Below are 23,864 nucleotides of genomic sequence, written 5' to 3' on the forward strand. Positions count from 1 at the left end.
GCTGTTCCACTGACAAGAGATTCTGGGAACAGTGAGCTTGCTCACCTGCGGTGACGGAGCGCCCAGGGGCAGGGGCACCTTCGGGGACTGCGGCCACACAGCGTGTGCAGGTGTCAGACCCGTTCCGGGGAGCAGAGACAGAGCCTCGTGGGGCAGAGCTCACGGCAAAGCACTTTGGAAGAAAAATGGTAAAGAAGTTCATTGTCACCTTAATGTCTATTCTCACCAAAGTTCCCCGCGTCCCTCCTGGAGACCGTCTCGAGCGCTCCACCGAGAATGGGTGAGGGAGCGACCAGACGTCCCGGCCGTCACTGCCGACGCCATCACCCTGCCCCACCCTCCAAGGAAGCGCCCTTCCTGGGACTCGTGTCCGAGAAACGTTCAGGCAGGTGTTTCTGTTGACCTCCTGCAGTGACCAATGGCCCCCCCGCCAAGCTTCCCCTTCCGGTGCCCCCCGGAGAGCGTCCTTGTTTAGTGAAATCAGTGCTTATCCAGTAGGAATGTCCCTGAGGTGCTTCAGGACATTAGGTGGCCGTGAGCCAGGACCCCTGCCCTGAGAACGGACCTTCAGCCTCTCGTGTGTCTGCCCTGAGGGTGGGTGTCCCAGCGGCCCTGGGAGCTTGCTTCTGGTTTGGGGGCCAGTGGTGTGACGGGACCAAGAGCCACCCGCCGGCCCCCAGGGGCTCCTTCCCTGACAACCAAGAGGAGGCGCGCTGTGGCCATGGGAACCCACGTTCAGCGGCCCAGCTGCCCCCTCCTCACCCTCAACGTCTGGGACCCTTGATGGACGTCTGCAGAGGCTCCTCCCAAAGCCCATGCAGGCTGGAGGCTGAGCTCATTGGAGATGCAGCGAGCAAGAAATGAGACCCCAAACTTGGAAGTGTCCACCATGGATGAATGGACAACACAACACGCGCCATCCACCCACGAAACACTATTCGGCCTTAAAAGGGAAGGAAGTTCTGGCACCTGCTCCAACATGGGCGGACCCTGCAGACACTACGGTGAGTGACACAAGCCAGACATGGGAGGACACGCACTGGGACCCACTCCCACGAGGCCCCAGGTCGTCAGACTCAGGAACACGGAGGAGACGGTGGGGCCGGGGCTGGTGGAGCGGGTAGGGTTCTGTGTGTAACGGGGACAGAGTCTCAGTGTGGGGAGATGGAACGTTCTGGAGCCAGACGGTGGGGCGGCTGCACAGCAGCGTGAATGTGCTCGGTGCCCCTGAGCTGCTCACTTAGAAGTGGTTGAAATGGTAATTTCTGTTCTGTGTGTTTTACCACAAGAAAAATACAAAGCAAACGAGAGCAACCAGCAGATGATGGGGCAGAGGTGGGGGGAGGGGGCGTCCCATCAACACCTCGGTGGAGCCCCCACCACGGGGCGAGTGTCTACACCGGGTCAGGGCCAGACTGAGCAGCTCTCTGGAGCGGGTGGGCGGTGAGTCCCCCTTGTTTGCAGAGGGGAAGGCAGCGGCACACCTGGGTCTCCAGATCACTCATGCAGGGGCTGGGCCCGGTGGGGGGGCTCGGGGGCAGCGGTGACGTGCTTTCCTCGTGGGCCAGACGTCACAGTTGTCATGTTGTGCACCTTCGGTGTATAATACGTTTATTCTGTGTCCACCCCATAAAGCGGGGGGGCGGGGGGGACAGATATTCCCCAGACGGCCCCGGCTCTCCTGGGCCCCAGCCAGTTCTCCGCAGGGGTGAGGGGAGCCTGAGAATAGGGGGCCCGGAGGTCCCCTGCAGGGGTGAGGGGGGTGCCAGAGCCTTCCGCGCCCTGGACCGGGGTGGCCGAGGATCCCTCTCACGCCAGCCCCCCGCCCGGCCCACCTCAGATCTGCACCAGCCCACAGGCCTGAGGAGCCGGGCCGCGGGCGCCTGGGGTCGCCGTGGGGATCTCCTGCCTAACGTCCCGCCAGAGCTCCCGGGGTCCCCCACAGGACCCGTTCCCACCAGAGCCGCCAGCCCTGATGCAGCCACGGGGCGAGCATCGTGTTTGTGAAGCGTTTTCCTCCGGGATCTACACCTTCCAAGCCCAGCGCAAAGGCTTCTCGCATTTATTCTTGGCAGATCAAAGCAATTACCCCAAAGCAGCAACGACCCGATTGGATTCTGGGGAGAAAAGTTAAGTCACCTTGGAGAGTGGTTCGTTTTGACGCCCGTTCCTGGGAGTTGGGAAATAGCGGTTCAGTGTGTGCGTCCAGCCGCGCGGCTGACGCGGGACCGCCCCGGCAGGTGCCGTGGGCCCAGCTCCTACGGGGGGCGTGGCTCCTGGAAACGGGGTCCAGGCAGCCGTACGTTCACCACAAAGAAAGGAGACCCCCGTAACCGCTGCCTTCGCTTCTAATGCTCACCTTTTCCCTTTTTGGGCTGCCCAACCCCTCCCACCACGCCCGCCCCAAGCAGCACAGTCCCTTCAGCCAAGAGCTTCTTGGAAGGGTTTCCACAGCCATTCCGGAATGTTCTGCCTCGCTCTGAAGGATGCTGTCAGTTGATTGGCCGGGATGAACTCGGATGACATCCACGCTCCTTGTCGCGCGTGACCCCGCTAGACTCAAGCGGCCCCGACCCCTCCACCCAGGTGTCAGACGTTTGAGACAGAAGCAGTCCGGCGACAGAGAAAATCCTCACCCCCCACCCCCCCAGCACCCAGGTCTTTCCAGAAATAAAAGATACCCAGTCCATACCCCTTCCCCCGCAGGGGCCCACCATGTGAACGGCGCATCCGGAAGCACACACGGCCACGGCCACGGCCCTGCCCCCTCTCCCTGAGGGAGAGGCTGCCTGACCTCTGCCAGCCCCCTGCACCCCCCACCCAGGGCTTGGGACGGGGGAGGGCGGCCAGGGTGGCTGGAGTCCAAACCCCATCCCGCCAGGCTCCCGGGCCACCGGTGGGTTGCCAGATACGTACGCGACCGCAGATCACTGAATTTCGGGTGCGTGGGAAGTGTGTCCCATGGACGCAGGCTGGAGAGCCCCCCCACTCGGCCCCCCTGACCTGGTGTCCCCGGTCAGCAACAGATCCTTGCCCTAGGAGCTACCATACATCTTAGGCGGGGAGCTGGGCTTCAGGTATGAGGCTGACTGGCTCGGGGGGGCCCCCGCGTCCTCCCTGCTCCCCTTCCCACCCAAGCCTCTGGTAGCAGCTGACCCTCGACTGGCCCATGTCCCAGGGCTCAGGGTCCTGGCTCCAAGAGCAGAGCGCCTCCTGGATACGGCCCCCCAGGAACCCCAAGAACAGGGTGGGGTCTGCAGGAGACCCAGCGGGGCCCCGCACAGCACAGAGCAAGCTGGGAACACGGGTCTGAGGCCGGCCTCTAGGTGGGTGTCACCCTGCCACCTGCCGCCTCCCCGCACCCCAAGAGCAAGTGGCCCCGAGGGGAACCTGATGGGGGCAGCGTGCAGGGTAGGTGGGTGGGGAGAGGAGGCATCGGGAGCCCGGGTGCAGGGTAGGTGGGTGGGGAGAGGAGGCATCGGGAGCCCGGGAGACGTGGGGTGCGGGAAGGGGGCACTTCTCCACTGGGGAACGGGAGGCACCCTGAGGTTTGGGGGGGACCTGAGTGCAGACCGAGGCAGCGCCGCCGCCCAAGGGGTCTGGGGGCGGAGGGTGGGGAGGGGGCCCGGCTGCCCCGGGGAGACGGGAGGAGGAGGGGTAGGGATGGCTCGGGGCAAGGGAGCTTGGCAGGGGGCTGGGCCCCCGAAAGAGCACGATCGGGCCCAGGTGGGGTTCCGGGGGCCACGGCAAAGATCCCGGCAAGGGGCACAGTGAGGGCTGTCCACCCGTTTGTCCGGCCTCCATCATCCACAACGCACCCCGAGCTGGGACTGGGAGAGTGACTCAGACCCTCCCCGGGTCTGCTTGGGCAGAGCCCCCGTGTCTGGGCACCACGCAGAGGGCCTGTGCTGGCGGCCGCATGGTGAAGGCCGGGGCGGGCGTGGTGTCCAGGGCGCCAGGGCTGAGGCCCGGTGGGGGCAGCAGGCGGTACCTGTGGAGGAGGCCGGCGAACAGCAGAAACAGCTCCGACCTGGCCAGGCTCTCCCCCACGCAGACGCGGCGGCCTGTGAGGGAAACCGAGGCACAGGGCTACCAGCCTGCCCTTTGCGGGAATGTGCCGGGGGGCTGGCCGGTCCCCTGGAGAGGTGGGGACCCGAGAGCAAGGTGCGGGCCAGCTCCGAGGGGAAGGGATGGGGTGCTGGAGGCTGTGGGCAGTGGGAGGCCTGGGGGCCTGAGCTTCCGAGGTTCCTGGTGAGCAGGCTCCTTGGGGGTGAGGGACCCCGTGCCGCCCCTGCCCGCGAGCTGGGGGTACCTGCAGAGAAAGGCAGGAAGGCTGCCCGCTTCACAAAGCGCCCGTCGGCGTCCAGGAAGTGACCCGGGTTGAACTGGCGAGGGGTCTCCCACTGCGTCTTGTCCAGGAGCACCGAGCTCAGCAGAGGGATCACGGGTGTGCCCTGTGGGTGGGGCGGCAGGTGGGCTGGGCCCGGCGCCCCCTCCCCCCGGGGGCGTGCCCCGCGAGACCCAGCTGGGCCCAGCCTGACGGAGAGCAGAAAGGGGGAGGGGAGCCCTGCCCATCCTGTCGGGGGCCAGGAGCGGGGCCCACCTTGGGGAGCAGGTAGCCGCCCAGCTGGGTGTCAGCCGCCACGCACCGCGGCGCGTGGGGCAGGAGAGTAATGGAGCGCTGGACCTCGTGCAGCACGGCGCTGGTGTAGGGCAGTGACCGCTGGTCCTCCAGCCGGGGAGGGCGCCCGGGCCCCAGCACCCGGTCCAACTCCTCCTGCACCCGGCCTGCGGGCGAGACGGTGGGCGCCCGCGTCCCCGCGAGCCCCGGCCCCCCCCCCCCCGGGCCCTGGGGGACCCCGCCCACCGACGCGTGCTGGAAAGGGAGGCTGGGGGCTCACCTTGCACACTCGGGTGCCTGCTCATCAGGAGGGCGGCCCACTGCAGCGTGGCGGAGGTGGTCTCTGTGCCGGCCATGACCATGTCGAGAACGCAGGCCACCATGTCGGCCTCGGCAAACAGGCCGTGGGGGTCTTTCCCCTGCAGAGTGGGTTGGAGAGGACTCGGCCGGCGGCTGGGCACCACGGACCCACCCCCCCCTCCCGCCCCCCGCCAGCTCCGGGCTCAAGAAAGGGATGGAAGGAAGGAGCCAGGTTAGCAGGGCACCTGCTACGTTCTGGGCTCGGCACATCTTTGCTGCCACCCCTAAGGCAGGCACTGCAAATGCCCCGTTTCACAGATGGGGAGACCGAGCCTGAGAGCGGCCCCCAGCTAGGAGAAGGGGGAGGTGGTGCAGGGCCAGCCCCGCTCCTCCTGGGGTGGGGCCCCCAAATGCCCGCAGGCCTCTGAGGCGGGAGGGTGCGTCCCGCCCACACCTGGCCCTGCTGGATCAGGGCGTCCATGTAGCTCTGCACGGGGCCTGCCCCGGGCGCGGGGGGCCGCCGCGTCTCCAGGAGGGTCCTCAGGATGGCTCGCACCTCCTCTATCTTCCGAAGGACAGGCCGGTGCAGCTGGAGGAGAGCCCCGAGCCAGGGGTAGATGTTGAACAGCTGAAGGCAGAGAGCGAGACAGCCGGGGAGGGGGGGTCAGGGTGCGGTCCCCACCGCGGGCCCCGCGTCCCCCAGCAGGTGTGTGCACCTGTGCGGGTTCCCAGGTGCTGCCCCGGGACTCCAGGCGGACCTGCGGGGTGGGGGACTGCCCGTGGCCACAAGAGGGCGCCGGCTCGCACTGCTGCTGGGCCCGCAGCCTGGGCTCCCACAAAACCCTCTGTCCCGGGACCGGATGGCAGGTGGCGCGCCTTGACGGGTGGCTTCCCCGACGCGGGGCGGCTGTAATCACGCCCCGCCCTCCGGCCACCAAAGCCGTAGGACAGAGAAGGGGGAGAGGGTCGCCTGTGCTGCCAGTCATCGGGACAGAGAATTTGCAAACTTCAGAGCTCCAGCCGAGCCGCTGTGGGAGGGAGGCCACGGAGTGTCTGACCAGCCAGCGCGTGTCCCGCACCAGGTGGGGCCTCGGCAGCTGTCCACGGCTCTCCTGGCTGCGCCCGCATCGCTGTGCACCCCCAGGACGTGAGCGATCCCTGGATCGAATTGCCCCGTGAGGAGCCGGCACACGGGGTGGGGAGGCCCGGAACATTCCGCTCCCGCCCCCCTGGCCTCCGTCCTCCTGGGGCTTCCGCGAGGAGGCCAGATCCTCCCATCCAGCGGACGGCAGGGGCTCCTAGGAAGGAAGCGGGAGGACTGGAGACTGTGCTCAGCCCCTGCCTCGCGCCCGTGGCCGCGGGTCCATGAGAGATTGGGAGGAAGAGACCCGGCGCTGTGGCATCCCTCTAAATCGGTGCCCCACACCTAGATGCGTGCGCTTAGCGCCTAGCGCTGAAATTGCCGCGACGGTGAACGTTTCACATTCTGGAAAAGAGTGCAATGCCCACGCCCCTGGGAGTCGGGAAAACCAGAGGGCCAGTTCGCGTGACCTCTGTGGCGCTGTGGAGGACCAATACCGGATGGATCGTCCCTGGCCGGAAGGGCTGGGGGACAGGGGGACATCGAGCCCCACATCCAGGGAAGAAATGCTCAGCTCCCTGACCCCCAGCCGAGGCCGGGAGCAGCCGCCTCTCACCTGCAGGCTGGGGGTCCCCAAGAGGACCATGACGTCATCGATAAGCCTCAGCAGGGACACGAACACGGGATCCTGGTAGTCGAAGCGCCGGCCGAAGAGGAGTGTGAAGGTGATGTTGGAGGGGGCCCAGCCGAGCAGGGCCAGGGGGAAGGGCCGGCCTGGAGTGGGAGGGACAGGGACCTCAGGGGGTGAGGGACCCCCACCGGGGGGTGCCCGGCCCCCACTCACCTCCGTAGCTGTCCAGCTGCCCCATGAGGCACCTCAGCTCCTGCAGGATCTTGTCGACCATGGGCCCCCTCCCCACGCCCAGGTCATGGAGGGTGCGCACAGTGAACTGGCGGGCGGCCCTCCAGCGTGCCCCCGATGAGAAGAAGATTCCTGTGGGCCGGGCAAGTCGCCGCTGAGTGACGCAGGCAGGGAGCAGATGGGGCAGACCCGACGCCGGGGGCCTCGCCCCCATGCCCGAGCCCCGTCTGCCAAGAGCTGGCCTTGGCGAGCCTCGTCCCCTCTCGGTGCATGCCGGTCTCCTGCCCCGTGGACACCGTGTCCCTCCCCGGGAGCCACGCTGGGCACACTGTCTCCCGCGGCTCGGAGACGCAGACCCCCGCCCCGGGGTCCGGGGACTCCCGTGCTCCACCGTCCTCCGCCCCCTCCGCACCCCACACGGCACACCTACCCCCACCGCCCTGGATGAGCTGGAAGACGGCGACGGGGGGTCGGTCGGCCAGCTTTGACCCGGTGCCCACCAGGGCCTCCCTCACGGCCTCGTAGCCGGCCAGCACCACCGTCTTCTGGAGCCCCAAGTGCACAGTGAACACCGGCCCGTACCGTTCCGAAAGCTGGTGGGGACGGGCAGGAATCAGCCAGCGCCCCACCCCCACCCCAAGGCTGCACCTGTGCGGGGCGGGCTCAGGGGGACTCAGAGCCAGGGGTGGCCTAGGCGGGGTCTGTGGGAACTGGGCCGGTGGAGAGCAGGCAGAATAAAGGTCCAGGGGCCAAAAAGCAGGAGGTGTGCTGGCCCATGCCCCCTCCCCATCCATTCCGGGAAGGCAGGGGAGGGGGCTGCCATTGGTAGGAGGGGCTGTCTGCGGGGCCGCCTCCCGAGCTTGACCCCCCCAGAGGCCCCGCCCCTGCTCAGGCACCCCTAGCACTGAAACCCAGATGGATGGGAGCAGTGCAGTGCCCAGGTGGCCTCGACCGCTCAGTTTCCCCCACGCTGACCCCCGGGGCACAGAACGACAATATGTGGCTAAGGCTGGCCTCCAAGGCTGCCGCCTGGGGCCATTGCCCTTCTGTGCCTTTACAGATGGGGAAACTGAGGCCCAGAGGCAACAAGTGAGTTGCGGCCAGTCACACACACTGAGGGACAGAGAGGCCCGCCCTTCCTGTCCACACCCACTCTGCTCCCCGCATGCCGGAGTATGGCCTACGGGCCCAGCGCTGGGCACGGCCTGAGACTCGGGGGCCCAGGGTGCTTCCTGGAGAGTTGCCCCTGAGGGGCCAGGCCCGCAGCCCCCTCTTCTCCTCCCACATCCAGGACCTGGGGGACCGCCAGGCAGCCACTAGGAGGTTTCTGGAATAGTTGCATTTCTGGGGAAGCAGGGAGGGTGGTCATGGGAGCCGTAAGCGGCCCAGGAGTAGCTGGATAGCCCTGGTCGGGCAGGCGCCAGGCCATCCGTCTCCTGGCTGCAGGGCAGGGTAGCCGGCCGGCGACCTGGGGCCAGGACTGTCCAGCCTCCAGCCCAGGGTGGGAACAGCCACACCCGCGGGCGCCCCACCTGAGGGCACACTCGTGCGCTAGTCCAGGTCCCTCTGTCACCAGACCTCTGCTTCCTGGTGCTGCTCCCAGGGGCACCTGCCTCCTCCCCACCCCCACTCTGGCTGCCCCCAAACCTGGCTCTCCTATAGGCACTCATCAAATGCTGCCTCCTCCAAGGAGCCCTCCTGGCCTGACACTCCTGGCCCCCTGCTCCTTGCATGGCCCATCTGCTTCCCCGCCGGCGGGGGGGGGGGGGGGGTTGTCCTTCTCTCTTCCCCAAGGCGGGGTGGGCACTTGGGCCTACCCAGGCTGGGACACGCACCTCCTACCCCACCGGGGGCCTGGAAAACGGGCTCAGCTTCCCCTGAGGTGGGGCTGGGCTGCCCAGGCGGCCGGAGCCCTGACCTACCTCCATCAGTGACCGGTCCTGCTGTGACACGCACAGCAAGTGCAGGTTTCCGATGAGCGGCAGTGGGCGTGGCCCAGGGGGCCAGCGAGGGGCTGGGGAGGGGGTGCGGGTGTGGGCTCGGAGCAGCCCCCAGAGCCCTAGGAGCAGCAGGAGCCCCACGAGCAGCAGGGCCATGAGGACGGCGGGTGGCGAGGCCCCAGCTCCCCACCTTGTGCCTTATAGGCTGTCGGGCAGGGGGAGGGCGTGCCAGGACCTCGCCCCTCCACCCAGAGAATGTGGACCGAGCGGTTCACAGGGGACAGCCAGGCAGCTTAAAGTGACAGGCGTGCGTGGAATGTGGGGTCGTGTCTGCGGCAGGGAGCCAGGACGCCAGGGGCCGTCTGGGGGGCCGCCGTCTAGACCTTGTACTTAAGGCGTCTCCGTCCCTTGCCTGCTGGAGAGAACACGCCGTGGTGGCCACTGTGCCCCTCCCACCGGCCTCTGCTTCCTGCCTCGGTCTCCCCATCAGAACTGGGGCTTGTGGGGCTTTGGGAGCTGGGCCCGAGCTCTGAGGGGAGCTCTGAGCCTCCCTCGACAGGGCCCATGGGGTAGGAGGTCTGTGGAGACCCCGCGGATGGCTCTCGAAGGTCTGCACAGCAAACGCCTCAAACCCCAGGGCCTTCAGAGGCTGCCAGAGGGCCCCCTGCCGCGTCTCAGATGGCAAGCTTTCCCTGGGTGACAACCTGCTCCTGTCACCTGGGGCAGGAGGCACTGGTCTATGCAGGACAGGGCAGGGGCAGAGTGGGTGACGGCCGGCCAGGCTTAGGAGCCCCCATGTGTCTGTGCTGCATGAACTCTGGGCTCCTTAACCCCGGCGCCCCTGCTGGGAGGGAAGGAGGCCCCGCCGTGGAACGAGCCGTGAGGGGTGGGAGGGCCGTTGGCATCAGAAGTGGCTGGGCCTGCTCCACACCTCCTGCCCCAACATGAGGAGTTGGAACCCCAGCCCCACGCCGGGCCCCTCGCTGCGGGGCCTGTCTCCCGGGGTACCGTCCACGCCCCTCCCCACACCCTGAGCCGCAGCAGCCCGTAGGCCCGTACCTGCTTCCAGCCTCAATTTGCACACGTCCCGTGACGGGGTGCTCGCTGGCTTTCGGGCGGGCTGCCCTGTCGCACAGCTGTGGGGCTTCTGTGAGGGAGGACGGTTCTCTAGCGGCTGCGTCTCTGGGTCATCTGGGCTGAGTGCCCGGTACCAAGGCCGCTGCTAGGTGCTTCGGCTGGGGCTCCTCTCTGCCCGGGACAGTCCACTGAATTAATTCCACAAGCGTTTCCGGAGTGTGTGTGTGTGTGTGTGTGTGTGTGCTACAGGCTCAGCCAGCAGCTGGGGCCGCAGAAATCGGTGGTCAGGGATCCAAACAGGGCCCCCAAGTCCAGTGGAAGAGACCCACGTGGCAGTGGCCGTGCCACTGCAAACTTCTGAGGTACTGGGACCAGAGTCAAGTCGCCAAGCGGCGGGGCACTCCAGCAGAGGGAACAGCATGTGCAAAGCCCAGAGGCCCCGTGCCAGCAAGGAGCTGGGTGGGGGCGTGAGGCTGGAGATCCGTGGCTGGAAACGCAGGAGGTGGGAACTTGGGGTCCCTGGGGTGGGGGCTCCATCCTCCGTGGCCTCCTCTTTCAGGTTGCTGAGGCCTGGGCTCCTGTGAGCCACCTGGGTGCCACCGCCCGGGGCCCTGTGGAGCAGGCCGGGCCCCTGCAGGGAAGGCTGGGGGCACTGTCTACAGGGGGTCTATACTCGGCCGTTTCTGGCGGGTTTTTTTGTTTGTTTGTTTGTTTTAATGTTTACTTTTGAGACAGAGAGACACAAAGCGTGAGCAGGGGAGGGGCAGAGAGAGAGGGAAACACAGAATCCGAAGCAGGCTCCAGGCTCCGAGCTGTCAGCACAGAGCCCCGGGCTCGAACTCATGAGCTGGGAGATCATGACCTGAGCCGAAGTCTGTCGCCCAACTGACTGAGCCGCCCACGCACCCTCGGTTTTTGGCGTTTTACCTGCAAGACCTCTGAGCTCCTCCTGACCGCAAGGAGGTCACCCCCCGCTTCTCAGAAGGGGAAGAGGGGCTGGAGCTCCACCACTCTGATTGGCCGGCTCCTGGGGGGAATCCACCAATCTGATTGACTGGCTCCTGGGGGGGGGGGGGAGGGATCCACCACTCTGATTGGCCGGCTGCTGGGGGGGATCCACCACTCTGATTGGCCGGCCGCTGGGATCCACCACTCTGATTGGCCGGCTCCTGGGGGGGTGGTGGGGTGTGGTGGTGAGGGGCTCAGACTTGGGAATGAGACCCAGCCCTGTGGGCATCCTGACCGCGTGGTGTTTTCTGGGGTTTAGCGTGGACCCAGCCAGAGGCATGTGACCACGGGATGTGGCAGGCAGGCCCCTGTGCGTGGGGTGAGCCCAGGAGAGGCCAGCTGGGCACCCGGAGCTTCTTAGAGCCCGGCCTGCGGGGCTGGAGCCCCTGGTCGACAGAGTCAAATCCGGTTCACAAGGGTGGAACTGGGTGCTTGGCCTTGAATTTTTCCAGGCAACGTGAGTGTCGAGGGCTCCCTTACATCCAGACCCCGGAAAGAGGAAGCTGGGGGTGCCCGGCGGAATGTCCCAGCATATCTGCGTCTCTGCTCGCCCCCCTCCCACCCCGCCACGGCCCTTCCTCTGCAACTTCTAGAGACGGCGGCTGCCCCCCAACCCCATGGCTGCTCCCCCGCCCACTCCCTACCCCCCAGCACTGGAAGGGTCCTGCTCAGGTCCCCAGGGGCCCCACGCTCAAACCAATGTGAGTCCTGGGGCTGCACAAAGCCACCCACAACCGGGTGTTGAAAACACCAGAAACACGCTGTGGCTGGCGGGCCCAGAAGTCCCACGGTGGTGTGGGCGGCCGTCCCTTGTCACCAGCCCCCGCCCAGGGTGGTCTCACCTGGAGACCCGCCCCTGCAGAGACTGGAGGTCGCACGTCCGTGGGCCCTTCCCTCCCCCATCAAGGCACCCCAGCTCCAGAAGGCTTTCTGCTAAGGTGTTTCTTTGGATACTTTTCCATTGAAACAGACAATGCACGTGCCCCAGCCAGGGAGTCGGACCCGCCGGGGCGCCCACAGAGCCCCTCTCTCATGCATCCTTCCAGAAACACTCCGGCACGCACCGTCATCGTGTGCCTTTTTCGGTTGCGTTGACGCTTTCATTTATTAATGTAGCAAACAGCTCCTGTGCGGAGCTGAGACCCGTAGACAGCCAGGAAGCCCTGGCCTTGGCCAACTTCCAGAAGGCGGACGTCCTGTCTCCTCCTGCCCTGTCTCCCTCCCTCTGTTCAGTTGCTCTTTATTTGTAAGGTGACAGCGTGGCGGGATCAGACAGCAGCCTCCTCCTCTGGGACCGCTGCCTCGTCTCCTCTCTGTTGCACTGTCTCTGGGTCAAAAACATCCTGGGTGCGCGTTTCTTTGTGCTGTAAAATCAGTTCCTAGAACCAGAATCCCTGAGCCAAGGGGCTGCTGATTCTGGCAGATGCTCCCACTGTCCCTCCCGCTGACCCACACCCGTGTGGGTGGCGTCGGGAGGGACCCTCACCTCCCGGCCTGCGTTCCCATCTCCTCTGCCTCCTCCGCGGCTGCTCCTTGTACTGCCCCCACTCGATGCCCAGGCTGGGTGGGGGCTTCTGGGTTCCACGCGGGGCTGCTCCGAGCCCACACCCGCACCCCCTCCCCAGCCCCTCGCTGGCCCCCTGGGCCACGCCCACTGCCGCTCATCGGAAACCTGCACTTGCTGCGCGTGTCACAGCAGGACCGGTCACTGATGGAGGTAGGTCAGGGCTCCGGCCGCCTGGGCAGCCCAGCCCCACCTCAGGGGAAGCTGAGCCCGTTTTCCAGGCCCCCGGTGGGGTAGGAGGTGCGTGTCCCAGCCTGGGTAGGCCCAAGTGCCCACCCCGCCTTGGGGAAGAGAGAAGGACAACCCCCCCCCCCCCCCCCCGCCGGCGGGGAAGCAGATGGGCCATGCAAGGAGCAGGGGGCCAGGAGTGTCAGGCCAGGAGGGCTCCTTGGAGGAGGCAGCATTTGATGAGTGCCTACAGGAGAGCCAGGTTTGGGGGCAGCCAGAGTGGGGGTGGGGAGGAGGCAGGTGCCCCTGGGAGCAGCACCAGGAAGCAGAGGTCTGGTGACAGAGGGACCTGGACTAGCGCACGAGTGTGCCCTCAGGTGGGGCGCCCGCGGGTGTGGCTGTTCCTACCTTGGGAACACTGATTTTCTCTGCACGAAGAACAACTTTCAAGCTCGAGATTCCTGAGCTTCAGGGCCCTGCCCACACCTCCTGGGCTCCAGAAAGGACCCTCCAACCACCTACAGGGACCTTCCTCCATGTCTCATGGCATCTGGACCTCACTGTTCTGTGCCAGTTGGGAAAACCACTGCAAACTATCCGGAGCAGTGTCCTGGGCAGAATGGCCCCCCCGGAACTCATGTCTCCCTCGAATGTCAGAATGGGACCTTATCTATAAATAGGGTCTTTGCAGATCAAGTTTAGATGAGGTCATCCTGGATTAGGGTGGGGGTGTCCTCATAACAGAAAAGTAGAAGACAGACACAGAGGGAAGAAGGCCAGGTGACCCTGGGGACACCATGGAGCGTGTGGCCACAGGCCGGGAACCAGGGCCACCGGGAGCTGGAAGAGGCGGGAGGACCCCCACCCCCGCCGCCGGCCCTCGCGGGGAATGCCCACCTCAAGTTCAGCCTCTAGAAGTGGGAGAGAACCATTTTCTGGTGGTTAAGCCCCCAGTGTTTGGTGCTTTGTTACAGTGGCCCTGAGACTCCTATAAGGAATGTTCAGAACAATTCCCAATAGGCAGGAGTCAGGCAAGTGGGTGACACTGGGTCCTTGCACTGTGTTCTCGAAGTCGCCGTCTAGCCAGTCTGCCTGAGCATCATTCAACTACATGTGACTTACCATTTATTACTGACCCAGCCCAGGTGCCCTCAAGCTAGACGTTCATATGGAGCAAACAGAAAAGCTGCAAGTGATTGGCGTTCCTGTAAAAATGCAAATCGTTCCTGTCTGGCAGAAAAGATCATCCCGAAGGTTATGGTTTATTGCCCTGTGAGGGATTAACCTGTTCTAGGCCCAGCTTAGCAATCTGACTCTGGCATCTTTTTTTCTTTCTCTGACCGCACGCGGCTATATCGGGGCCGGGGCGCCCTTCTGGGAACCAGGTTTGCCATCGGGCCACACTCCTGCACCCATGCGTTAAATGAGACTCCGACACAGGGGCCGTTTATGTTTCTACTGGAACTACGGTTTCAGCCTTTAGAAAAGAACGCTTTGGCAGCAGAATTTATTAAAGTGGAAAGACCAGAGAAAGTTTCAGGCAAGGTTCCATCCAGGGGCTGTTCGTACAATGTGACTCTGCCCTACTCCCCGTCGGGAGCGGGCTCCCGGCCCTGGCATCTGGCTGGGGGCGTTTGGCCCTGATAGAGGCAGTGCTCCCAGCCCCAGGAGCGCACCGTCTTGAAGTGGGTCCCAGCCTGAGGTTGAGCAACCCCAGCCGATGCCACGTGGGCCTTCTCCAAGGCCAGCCCACACTCCAAGTTCTCGTGCAAAGCAGATTGCCGTCTTACACCTCTGAGTTCGGGCCGTTCGTTACACGGAGCTAGATAGCTCGTGTGCAGGCTACGTGACCTTGGACGAGGAATTTAACGTCTCTGGGAGTCTCTATGTGTGAGACGAGGGTAAGAATACTGCCTAGCTGGGCTCGTCCTTTAAAGACTAGTAACGGGACGTCCCCTGCGCACCAGACGCTGTTGTGACAATCCCATGTGAAGCAGCCTGGCACAGAAGGCCCTCCCCCATTTTTTGTATCTGTGCACCAGAGATGTCATATAGAGCAATAATCATTTGCCAGGTACGGACATGTCAATTAAAAGCTGGCTGTCACCTCTAGGGGCCTGCAATGCTTCATTGGTCCCTCAGGGCCGTCGGACAGAGAGGCTGCAAGGAAACATTGGGGGGCTGGGCTATCCTTTTTCCTGCTGAGTAGTGTGATCTAGTCAAGTGGAAAAGTACTATCTGCTGGGTAATAAAAGCGTCTTTTGTTCACGGCCCTGGAAACATATTAATGAATAACCCAGTGCGTGGCCCCTGGTGCTAGCCACGTACAACAGTCTTTTATGTGACAAGATCAAGGTGCAATTTCCTTTTGTAGTTTTTAGTGGGTACAGAACACCAGGCTGATCAAGGCCCCAGCAACCGGAATGAGCTTTCCCTGCGGCCCCACCGGACCCTACAAACACTAGGGCCCAGCTCCACGCGCCGCACGACACACAGCCCAATGTCACGTGAGGCACGGAGATCCACTGCGGTGCCCTGCAGAGAGGCAGGAGCCAGTGGGGAGCTGGATGCCTCAGGGCAGGACTCGAGGAGGGGGCAGGCCCTGAGGTGGGGGCTGTGAGGGCTTGTTGGCCGGGCACTTCTCCTTCTCGGCAAGGCCCCTCAGTTGCTGGAACCGGCTCCTTCTCCTGACATTAGGAGGAGGTGTGGTGCAGGATCGTGTCCGGAACCGGTGGGGGAGGGGGGCGCGGGGGGCGGTGCAGCTGGTGAGCTGTGTGACTGAGGACCCAATTTGCTTATCTCCAAGGCCTGGTATGTGGTTGGCCCTCGGGGGGCATGGATGAAGTTTGGAGCTCATGACAGAGTCCTAGAGCACAGGGGCGCTGGTTGGGGGTGGGGCAGTGACCCACTTCCTCCGTTCAGATGAAATCGGGATGCCCAGTTGGGGAAGAGGGGTGACTGTGCAGGGTACAGCGCTGGGAGGAGGCTCAGCCTGGGAGAGCTGGGGTCTCCACTGAGCCCTTTCACCGTTGTTATTGTTGCCATAACGACAATAACAAGCGGTTGCCAGAGCTGACTTTTATTCTGTTACAGGTTGCACTGCACCACCCCTCCCCCACCACTTCATATGTTGGGGTCCTAGCCCCCAGTACCTTAGGAGGTGACCTCTTTGGTAAACACTGTCATCGCAGATGTAATTAGTTATGATGAAGTCATTAGGGTGGGCCCTAGCCTAGTCTGACCGGCGTCCTCACAAGAGGAGGACCTCTGGACACAGACACACAGGGGGATGCCGTGGGAGGGTGAAGGCAGAAACAAGGCCCAGCGGCCCAGCAGCCCCCAAGACTGCCTGCCAGCCACCTGCAGCTTCGGGGGCGGGGGAGGGCAGCCTGGAGCCGGCTCTCCCAGAACCTCCAGGAGGAGCCAGCCCCGCCGCCGCACCTCCTCCGTGTGGGACATCCGGCCTCCAGAACCCGGAGCGACCACCTTTCTGTAGCTGAAGCGGCCCAGGGTGTGGGACTTTGTTGTGGTGGCCCTCACTCCTTCCTTGTCACCAGCTGAGTCCCCCCCCCCAGACACCTGGGGATGCACAGCCACCCGCACAGCCTGCCGAGTGCACTCGCCCTTGGGCTTCTTGTCGTCTCAAGCTGTGCGTCTGGGTAAAGTCCAGCCTCTCTGGACTTCCGTTTCCTCATAAGGACATGACGCCGGACTCTGCCCCTCGGTCGCTGTGAGGGTCAGCCTGGCAAGGACCCGGCAGAGCAGCCTGGATCAGGGCCTTTCGGAGCCCCCTGGGGCGGGGGCGGGGCCGGATGGGGGGAGGGCATGCCCGGGCGGGGCCTGTGTGGCGAGGGGGACCGGTCCCGTCGGTGGAGAGGAGCCCGGTCAATAACGGGCGTGGCCTTCGAGGCGAAGACGGGGCCCTGCAGCGTGGGGGCGGGGCCTGGGCGGCGGGGGCGGGGCTTGCCGCCCGCGGCCGTTCGCCGCTCGACGTGCTCGGCGCTCTCGCGGGGCGCGCTCGGCGCTCGACCCGCCGCCCTGCGTACGGCGCGCGTCCTACTCCGGGGCTCCGGCGCCGCCACCATGTCGACGGCCATGAATTTTGGGTCCAAGAGCTTCCAGCCGCGGCCCCCGGACAAGGGCAGCTTCCCGCTGGATCACTTCGGTGAGCGGCGGGCGGCCGCCGGGCTCCTGCGCCGAGTCTCGGGTCGTGGGTCTCCTCCGGTGGCGCCGTGCGGCCCCGTGGGCGCTGGCGTCCGCACGCGGTTGCAGGTGGGGAAACTGAGGCCCGCCGCGGCCCACCTCCACCACCCCGGAGGCGGGCCTGCGGGAAGAGGGGCGACAGGTTGCGGAGGACGTCCCGAGGGAGAGCGTTGCCGGCGTCCGGGGGACCCGCGCCCAGCCTCGCACAAAGCCCGCAGGCTGTCAACCTGGGCCTCGCGCGGACCTGGAAAGTCCGCGTTTGGGGTGAGCCTCTGTGCGAGCCAAGGCTCCGGAAGTGGGTCCGCAGATTTTTCTCGTAACCGACGCCTTCCCCTGCAGTGTCCCAAACACGCAGCGGAGGGGCGGTCGCCGCACCATGGGGCACGCGGTAGGCTCGTCCTTTCCAGCGTGAGTGTGAAGGAGACTCGTTCTGGAAGGACGGCTGCGGGTGCGCGTGCTGTCCCACCGCGTCGCGTTTTCACTTGAAAACTGGGTGCTCTTTTCCTTGTCGTTCTAGGCGAATGCAAAAGCTTTAAGGAGAAGTTCATGAAGTGTCTCCGCGACAATAGATTCGAAAATGCTTTGTGCAGAAGTGAGTCGAAAGACTACTTAGAATGCAGAATGGAGAGGCAAGTACCTGCTGGCAATGAACGACTTCTGGAACCTCCCAGCACTCCCATGGAAACTTTTTTTTTCCCCAAGAGGTCATTGCAGCGGGCCTCATTCATCCCCCAGGTTCCAAGCCTTTGTCTTTGAGAACATAGAGTGGCTCGCCCCTGGAACGGAGGCCTGCCAGATTCAGTGGCACTGAAGGTTTCACAGTCATGGGGACCCTGCGGAGAGGGAGCGCGTCTTACGGGGTTGCGTTCCTGAGTGTTTTCTTTGCACATTTGGGAGCTGCTGACCCGTCATTAAGGTTTCAGAATCGTACATCGTAAAAATGCTGACGGAGTCAAAAGATGTGCAGGTCGTGGGCACAGGGTTTCTTCCTCTCACGTTCTCAGACCATAAAAATACCGTTTGGTTCCACGTAGCTCAGCAGTGCCTGAAATATGACAGGGGAGACAATGGGCCATTCAGAAACGGTGAAACATGGAGGTTTGTTCTGTCCTGACCAGAACTGACCAGCGCTCGCTTTTTTTTTTTTTTTTAACGTTTATTTGTTTTTTTTGAGACAGAGAGAGACAGAGCATGAACGGGGGAGGGTCAGAGAGAGGGAGACACAGAATCTGAAACAGGCTCCAGGCTCCAAGCTGTCAGCACAGAGCTTGACGCGGGGCTCGAGCTCCCTAATGGCGAAATTGTGACCTGAGCCCAAGTCAGATGCTTAACTGAAGGGGCACCCCTAAATTACTGTCTTTTAAGTCGATATACCTTTCAGAAATGAATGGAGTTTTTTTCTGGTGCTGCCACGCCCTGGAGACAGTTTGAAGTTGGTTTCTGACCGCGTGTGAGGGTGTGAGCAGGTCACCTGCCCCCGTGAAGCTCAGGTGAGCCCACAGTGGCCAGCACACGCAGGCAGCCGCTCCTGCTGGGAGCTGCTCCAGAGAGTTGGGCCGTCTGGGTCCCCAGAGAGGCTCCTGGCTCGTCTGACAAAGGACAGCAGAAGGGTTCTGACTTTTCTCCCCATGTGACCCTGGAATTGGGCTGTCTGCTCTCCACGTGGCCATGCGTCGCTCAGCACGGCCTCTGGAGACCAGCCTGCCCTGAGGCCTGCTGAGGTCAGTGGGGACGGGGTGGTGGCGGGGGTGCAGCTCGCCTCTCCGTGAGTTCCGTTATTTCAAATGGCTTCTCTGGTTGGTCCGGTGACGTTAAGACCAATATACGGGGTACATGTGTGTTCAGATTCGGTCGGTGATTTTGGCTGTAGACTTTTGGATGGTTTTCAGTTCCAAGGCCATGACCATCCAGGTTCAGTATCGAGACTGCACATTTATTTCCCTTCCCACTCTTTGTAAACCTTTTTGTTCCTTTCATGCTGAAATCCCAGACGTTATTTACCCCTACGAACGTCCATAGGCATCTTTCTTTTAATGTTTGTTTAGTTTTAGGTGGGAGGGAGGCAGAGAGGGAGGGGACAGAGGATCCGAAGTGGGCACTGTGCTCAGAGCCCAATGCGGACCTCGAACTCCTGAACCGTGAGATCGTGACCTGAGCCACAGTCGGACGCTCAACCAGCTGAGCCACCGGGCGCCCCCGCCATATGCATCTTTGTAGAAAACTGGACCACAGTGAGATTTTAGAGTTGCCTCTTGAGGACTTGGGCCGTCTCATCTCGACGTGGAAGCGTGTGTGCGGTTTGGGTGTGGATCACACTCTCGTGGGAAGAGCTGTTAAATCGGGGAGGACTTTGTTGGCCAAGAAAACAGCAAGTACACTGCGATCTGCGATCTCAAGCCTCTGTGATCTTTTGACTTTGAGTTCCTGCCCCGTGCGGTGGGCATCCGGGGGCTGTGCCACACACCCTGGCGTGCGATCCGGGCCTCCTGGCCGGGCTGGAGGAGGCCCGGCGCCCGCTCCTTGGAAAGCCTCAGGTCCTAAAACCCTGCACTGTCCCCTTCTGCTGAAGGGGAGGCGTCCACGTCATCCTTTTGGCTTTAGAACTCGGTAATGGTTGGATTGTTGTTGTTGTGTCCTGGCCACAGAGCTGGATTTTGTGAAGACTCCCACGTCTGTAGAAAGGGCCTCTTGAAGTGCGTCTCGTGTAGCTTGTACTGTTTTCCCCCTCGCTCCCTGTTTGCTGCTGAACACACAGGTCCTTCCTTTCGTGTCTCGAGGAGCAGTGCTGCTCCCCGTGCTCCTGGTGCCCCCCGCGCACTCACGCCCTGCAGCGAGACGTCTGACGCAGGTCCCGCGGGCCGCGCTCCTCGTGGATGCTTCGCTGCAGAACTGCTTCTGCCTTTCCAGCTTCTAGAGGCGCCCACGCCCCTCGGCTCGTGGCCCTGCTCCCTCTGGAAGCCGGCGATGCCGTGTCTCTGGCCCGTCCTCCTCCTCCGTCCTTCTGACCAAAGCCAGCGCAGGCTCTCTGATTTTAAGGGTTCCCGCGTTGCAGCTGAGTCCGCCTGGGGAGTCCGAGGCGGTCTCCCCTCAGCAGCACCTGGTCGTTTCCTGTGTTCCGCCTCAGCCCATCCCCCTTTGCCGCGTAAGGACACAGATAACACAGTCAGTCTGGTCTGCAAGTGGACTTTGTACCTTTCAGTGGATTCCAGCTTTTTGTAACAGAAATTGCTGTGCGCACCAGTGGAGGGAACGCAGCGCCGCGGCACCTGCCCAGTCCCCTGTCCCCGCGGCTGGAGCCCTCGAGGGCACGTACCCTAAACACTTAGTTTCGTTCTCAGTGGGGACGGCCTGGACAGCCCTTGTGAAGCTTGGGTAGAGGTCATCTGCCAGGTTTTGTATTTCTGCAGGAGGGTAGCCGGCTCGCCTGGAGCCCCACAGAACCTGCAGAAAGTGGGTCGTCTGACCGGTGACCAGGTGACTCACGGTGTCCCTCGGTTCCCAGCGTGCTGGCTGAACCCTGGCTGCCTGTGCTGGCCTGCCGGGCTTGCGGAGGGTGCGTGAGCTCAGCGGTGTGTGGGGGGGTCACAGTGCCAAGTGATGGTGGCTTGGCGTGGCGGGCGTCCCCTTTCCCGCCCGGGCCTGTTGGTTCCCGCAGGGACACTGAGCTTCCACCAGCAAGCAGGATGGACAGGTGGCCCCCAAGAGTTGGACCTGTCCCTGCCCCCCCTCCCCCCAAAAACAAAGCAGAGTGAAAGCCAGGCCCTCCCGCCCTGGAGTGTGGGCAGTGAGAGGCTGGACGGGGGCGGCTCCAGCCCAGCAGGTGCTCCGGGACATCTTGGTCTTCGAGGTCCTGACTTAAAGAGACATGGTGAGGGGCTGGCACACGGCTGGGCACAGAGGGAGCGGGAGCACAGCGGACACGGCCGCCGGCCAGCTGTGGGGCCACGGCTCAGGCCGTGTGGGGCACGGGGCCTGGGGCAGCAGTGAGAGGAGACAGAGCTGGTGGGCCACGTGTCCCAGTGTTTCTGAGTCACAGGTGAAGCTCACAAGTGCAGTGACCCTTGGACGACACGATGTGAACGGGGCAGGTCCACTTACCACCCAGATCTCTTGATCCGTGTAGGACAGTGTTGTAAGTGTATTGCTTCCTGACCATTATCTTAACGAGCTTTTTTTGTCCGGCTGACCTGTTGGTAAGAATACGGCCGGAAGACACACGACACGCAAAATGCACGTTGTCGCTGAGGCTTCTGGTCGGCGGGGGCTGTAGTCCTTAAATTCTGGGGAGTCAGGAGTTAGGAACGGATTTTCGACTGTGCAGGGGAATGGTGCCCCTAACCTGTGGCTTGTTCAGGGGTCACTTTACCAAGTGAAGTCTGTCCTGTCCCCACCCGCCCTGTCCGGTGCATCTTCCCAGTGACCTGGAGGCCGGTTTGAGGTTGGAGCCCTCGAACGGGACACACGTCTGTCCCAGACTGGCACCCGGCGGGGGGCTCGCGGCGGTCTGCCCGCTTCCTTCGGGGTCCCGGCTCCACCCGGCACCCCAGGGGCTTCGCACACTGTCCGCCAGCGGCCGTCCGTCCGGAGTCCAGAGGCGCGGGTGTCAGCTGGGAGGAGGAGGGCGCAGAGAGGCCCTCGGGGTCCCGGGGGCCTGGGTCCAGCGGTGCCACCGGCCGCAGGCAGTTGGGATGGGAGCGAATGCGCAGGCCTCGCACAGACATTGCTGTTCGTTTTTGTTGCAGGCAGCTGATGGCACAGGAGCCCCTGGAAAAACTGGGATTTGGAGATTTGATGGATGGAAAACCAGGGGCAGAAACTACCTCCTGATGGGAAGAAGTCCATCCACCGGCTGCTGGCTTGTCCAGGGTGGAGCGTGTTGGGTGACCTTGTCAACTGACGGTTTATGGTTAGGCGCTGTGACTTCAGAAGAAGTTTCTGGAACGCCCTCCTTGGCGGAAACCTCTCCTCTTGATGTCTCCCAGGTTATTTTGAGAAGCGATTGTCCCCTTTAGGTCTCATTTTCCCAGGAGCCTTAGATTTTATCTTTACATCGAGAGTTCCTAGGGAGGCCTGTGGCAGGTGGGAGGAAGGAGAGCAGAGTCATGCCCGCTGCGCGAGGGGACACGCAGGCATCCGCAACGCGGTGAGTCCCTCTGTGATACCGTCCGTAGCTTCTCAGTACTGACATGCTGAATGCTAGTGGTTTCAGCCCATCGCATAGACGCTGTCTGAAAACCATTTCCTGGCAAAATGGTTTCCTTCTGTGCCCATTTATTTCCCGTGTTTTTTTTTTTTTTTTAAGCAAAATATGAAATATAAACTTGGAAATAAGATTGTTAACTTTTGACATATTTGACTTACTCGTTTTTTTTCTGGTAGTGCCTGAAACACCAGTATCTTTTTTTTTTAATTTTTTTAACGTTTTATTTATTATTGAGAGACAGAGCATGAGCATGGGAGGGGCAGAGAGAGGAGCAGACACGGAATCTGAAGCAGACTCCAGGCTCCAAGCCATCAGCACAGAGCCCGACGCAGGGCTCGAACTCACAACCCGTGAGATCATGACCTGAGCTGAAGTCGGACGCCTGACCAACTGAGCCCCCCAGGCGCCTCGAATCACCAGCACCTTTGAACCAGAGGCTCATTTTCGGACCTGTGTGCGTATACATAAAGCCAGTTCAATTTCAGTAACTCATTTATTGTAACTCTGGAAGTCCGGACTCTTGTAGTTTGACTTGCACACGTGGTCTTCCGGTGTGTCCTCTGAGAACACCCACGTGCACGCGCCATCGGCAGTGGCTTCCAGGGCCTCTGAGCACACGTCAGGGCAGGGTCTTGTGGTGTCCTGTCTCACTGACCAGGCCCACAGCGGCAACGTCCAGGAAGGTACCAGTCTGCCCGCGGTCAGACCCCACGTGTACCCAGATGCCGAGCCGGAACCCTGGGCCGGTTCTGATGTGGCCGGGGTTCAGATCCACGAACCGGGTGCTGAGTGTGTGGGGTCTGAGCCCAGCACTGCCTTCCCTGGCTCCCGGCCAGCCAGCTGGCTTTTGTCCTCACGTGGCTAATGGAAGACGGCAGTCGGACGATCCTGGGCATGTCCCCACGTGGACAGCGACCCCGGTGGGGACAGCCAGCTGTGACCCGGGTCTGGGCTCCCAGAAGTCACCTCCACCCCCGCCTTGGCCATGGCTGGTAAGAGGCATCTTCGCGTCCTGTCCTCTGCCTCGAGGCCCCTGTTTTCCGTCCTTCGGTGGCATGGTGCCTCTTGCTCAGACCCTGAAGCAGGTCCCTCCCACATGAGTCCTTGTCCTCGGGGCTCACTGTGGACCTCCTCCTGCGTCACTGGTTGGGCACCACCTGCAGTTTCCGCGGAATACTGGGTCTGCCCTCCGCTGGAGTCGTACAGGTCTTTTGTGTCCGTGTCTAGTTTATGAAGTGTCTTGGCTTTTACCGCCAAGCCGAAAATCAAGTCACGAGAGTCCAGTTATATCCGCGCAAGGGTATTTGCCATACAGATCACTGAGGCCATGCAAATGCCCACACTTGCGAGCCTTCAGTGACCTGAGGCCGGTCCACACGGCTCACTGGTGCAGCCGCGGGCGGGTGCAGGCGGGGCAGGGGTTGGGGAGGTCTGTGCTGACGCGGGGTGACTCCATGAGAAAGGCAGCTTCCAGAAGCATCTATGGTGTCGTTAACAAGAAAGACGCAGGAAGCTGGAAGCGTCTGTGGGTTTGTGCAAACACGAAATCGAGGAAGGAGAAACCGGACGCTGAGAACGGTCAGCAGCGTGTGGTGTGGCTCAGAGTCCCAGCCGTCTGCCCGTTTCACGTGCGCAGAAATGAAGCCGCAGTGGTGGCCCAGCCAGGTGGCGGGGGGAGGGGGTTCTGAGCGGCACACGGCTGGGGCAGGGCGTGGCCGCAGTGGACAGCAGAGGTCAGCTCGGCGCTGGGGACGAGGAGACAGGCTGTGTCCTCTGGGCAGTGGTTCACCCTCCCCAGCTCTGAAAGGGAGCTCACGCCGGGGAGCGGGAGAGCGCG

The 23,864-nt window shown here is 63.0% G+C and overlaps 2 protein-coding genes across 5 annotated transcripts; one reads left to right on the forward strand and one right to left on the reverse strand.

The window, feature by feature from the left end:
- Positions 1-3,306: 3,306 nt before the first annotated feature.
- LOC106966521 (cytochrome P450 2W1) lies at positions 3,307-8,985 on the reverse strand. Of its 4 annotated transcripts, XM_027042434.2 has the most exons (9): positions 8,787-8,985; positions 7,295-7,457; positions 6,847-6,996; positions 6,619-6,776; positions 5,376-5,549; positions 4,902-5,040; positions 4,604-4,788; positions 4,313-4,454; positions 3,707-4,064 (listed from the first exon to the last, which is right to left on the reverse strand). In XM_027042434.2, the coding sequence occupies exons 1-9, from the start codon at positions 8,958-8,960 to the stop codon at positions 3,844-3,846; spliced, it is 1,506 nt and encodes a 501-aa protein (XP_026898235.2). In that variant the 5' UTR covers positions 8,961-8,985; the 3' UTR covers positions 3,707-3,843. The 4 variants fall into 4 exon arrangements, with proteins under 4 accessions (XP_053069121.1, XP_053069122.1, XP_026898235.2 ...); XM_053213146.1 differs by adding an exon at positions 3,307-3,415 and having other exon boundaries at positions 3,459-4,064; positions 4,313-5,040; XM_053213147.1 differs by having other exon boundaries at positions 3,664-4,454.
- Positions 8,986-16,628: 7,643 nt separating this feature from the next.
- LOC106966522 (cytochrome c oxidase assembly protein COX19) lies at positions 16,629-22,173 on the forward strand. The gene is made up of 3 exons (XM_053213169.1): positions 16,629-16,786; positions 17,342-17,457; positions 21,571-22,173. The coding sequence occupies exons 1-3, from the start codon at positions 16,705-16,707 to the stop codon at positions 21,649-21,651; spliced, it is 279 nt and encodes a 92-aa protein (XP_053069144.1). The 5' UTR covers positions 16,629-16,704; the 3' UTR covers positions 21,652-22,173.
- Positions 22,174-23,864: the final 1,691 nt, after the last annotated feature.

This window comes from Acinonyx jubatus, chromosome E3 (genome assembly GCF_027475565.1).
Source record: "Acinonyx jubatus isolate Ajub_Pintada_27869175 chromosome E3, VMU_Ajub_asm_v1.0, whole genome shotgun sequence".
NCBI lineage: Eukaryota > Metazoa > Chordata > Mammalia > Carnivora > Felidae > Acinonyx > Acinonyx jubatus.

Excerpts from the sequence above, each read along its gene's own strand:
- LOC106966521 (XM_053213146.1), bottom strand. The coding sequence starts at position 8,960 with ATGGCCCTGCTGCTCGTGGGGCTCCTGCTGCTCCTAGGGCTCTGGGGG. Across the intron at positions 7,458-8,786 it reads AGGACCGGTCACTGATGGAG|CTTTCGGAACGGTACGGGCC; the intron begins GTAGGTCAGGGC and ends CGTCCCCACCAG. Across the intron at positions 6,777-6,846 it reads GCAGCTGGACAGCTACGGAG|GCCGGCCCTTCCCCCTGGCC; the intron begins GTGAGTGGGGGC and ends CTCCCACTCCAG.
- LOC106966522 (XM_053213169.1), top strand. The coding sequence starts at position 16,705 with ATGTCGACGGCCATGAATTTTGGGTCCAAGAGCTTCCAGCCGCGGCCC. Across the intron at positions 16,787-17,341 it reads CTTCCCGCTGGATCACTTCG|GCGAATGCAAAAGCTTTAAG; the intron begins GTGAGCGGCGGG and ends TTGTCGTTCTAG. Across the intron at positions 17,458-21,570 it reads AATGCAGAATGGAGAGGCAA|CTGATGGCACAGGAGCCCCT; the intron begins GTACCTGCTGGC and ends TGTTGCAGGCAG.